The sequence below is a fragment of the Apis dorsata genome, unplaced genomic scaffold (assembly GCF_000469605.1).
Source record: "Apis dorsata unplaced genomic scaffold, Apis dorsata 1.3 scaffold_85, whole genome shotgun sequence".
NCBI lineage: Eukaryota > Metazoa > Arthropoda > Insecta > Hymenoptera > Apidae > Apis > Apis dorsata.
In genome coordinates this window covers 341759-343141 of record NW_006263383.1, presented here as the reverse complement: position 1 = coordinate 343141, position 1383 = coordinate 341759, and the positions used below count along the sequence as shown (strand labels likewise).

At 22.8% G+C, this 1383-nt stretch overlaps 1 protein-coding gene across 2 annotated transcripts in view; it reads right to left on the bottom strand.

Moving 5' to 3' along the window:
• Positions 1-451: 451 nt before the first annotated feature.
• The window catches only part of LOC102677193, a 3542-nt gene continuing 2610 nt past the window's right edge, over positions 452-1383 (bottom strand). The window contains exon 3 of one of the 2 annotated variants that reach the window (XM_006611215.2): positions 452-871. In XM_006611215.2, the coding sequence (XP_006611278.1) occupies positions 472-871 (400 nt within the window). In that variant the 3' untranslated portion in view covers positions 452-471. The remainder of the gene's footprint in view (positions 872-1383) is intronic. The other variant, XR_004149728.1, reaches the window with a different exon arrangement.

Genomic DNA, 1383 nt, shown 5'->3' with positions numbered 1-1383 from the left:
TTTGTTATTTTTAAAAATGAGAAATTTTTATTATATTAAGAAATTATTATTATATTATAAAAACATTGATATGAAAGAATCCACAACAAAAATGTTCTTATTATATATATATATATTATAGACACCTTCATATAATATATATAACTTTTATAAGTAAAAATATTTATCTTTAAAAATAATTTTGCTCATTTCTTGTATCAATTTTATTATAATATTTGTTACAATAATATTGTTATTACAATATTATTTGTTAATAAATATTGCTTTGTAATATAACTATAATATATAACTAATAAATCTATAAAAAAGTTTATATATATATATATATATGTATATATATATATATATTATAATATTTTATATATCTATTTAAACAATATCTACAAATATCTATTATAAGCGAATACTTATAAATGTTAATGTACACATTTTTTTTATTTGATTCAATCAGCTTTAGGAGAAAATTTCAAGTTATAATGCAATGAATAATATCGCACTTTTTAAAATGCATATTGTGGAAACATCAAAGAGGCAAAAGAGGAAAGAAAAACGAATAAATGAAAGACGAATGGAAGAGAAGAAGGAGAAGGATGAGGACCATCGAAGTCGATGGTCCCAATGGTGGTGGTGTGGACCGTTAGTTGGCCCCAGCTCCACGGGAGCGTTGTCCGGGCATTCTGCGTTACTATTCTCTGTCTTCCTCTTTTCCCTCCCTTTCCCTCTCGCTGTTGCTTTTTCTTTTTTTATCTTTGTCCCACTCTCACCCGCTTCTATGTTCGTCCGACCGGTATTCTTGATTCTCTGCTGTCGTCTGCCTCTTTTACTGGTTACCAATGCCAACAGATCTCGTATAGAGGATTCAATTGCATCTCTATGTTAATGAACGTGAAAGCAATTTAGGATTTCTGATTAATTTATAGATTTATATTTTGTCAAATATTTTATTGTATTACTATTATGTTATATTAGAAAAGATATTGGAATTACTTTTCTTATTTTTCTTATTTTAAAATAAGATGTGCAATTATTTCCTATGAATTATGACTTACAAGGATTTTTTTTTAGCAGATCATTACTAATATTTTTGGTTAATGATTTTTTGAATTAATTAAGTTTATTTTAATATATTTGATTAACATTTAGTTTTAATTTAATTACATCGTTATATTTTTTTCTCTGCAAAAAAGTTATATTAATTTTTTTAATTTTTTATCTTATAATGATTTTTTATTTTCTTAATATATAATAATTATAATTATATCATAAAACATTTAAATATTACAAAAATAATTAAAAAATGTCTAAAATATTTTTATATTAGCCTCGATGTTTAATTGTTATTTTAATTATATATTATTTAGATATTATTTAATATATATTATA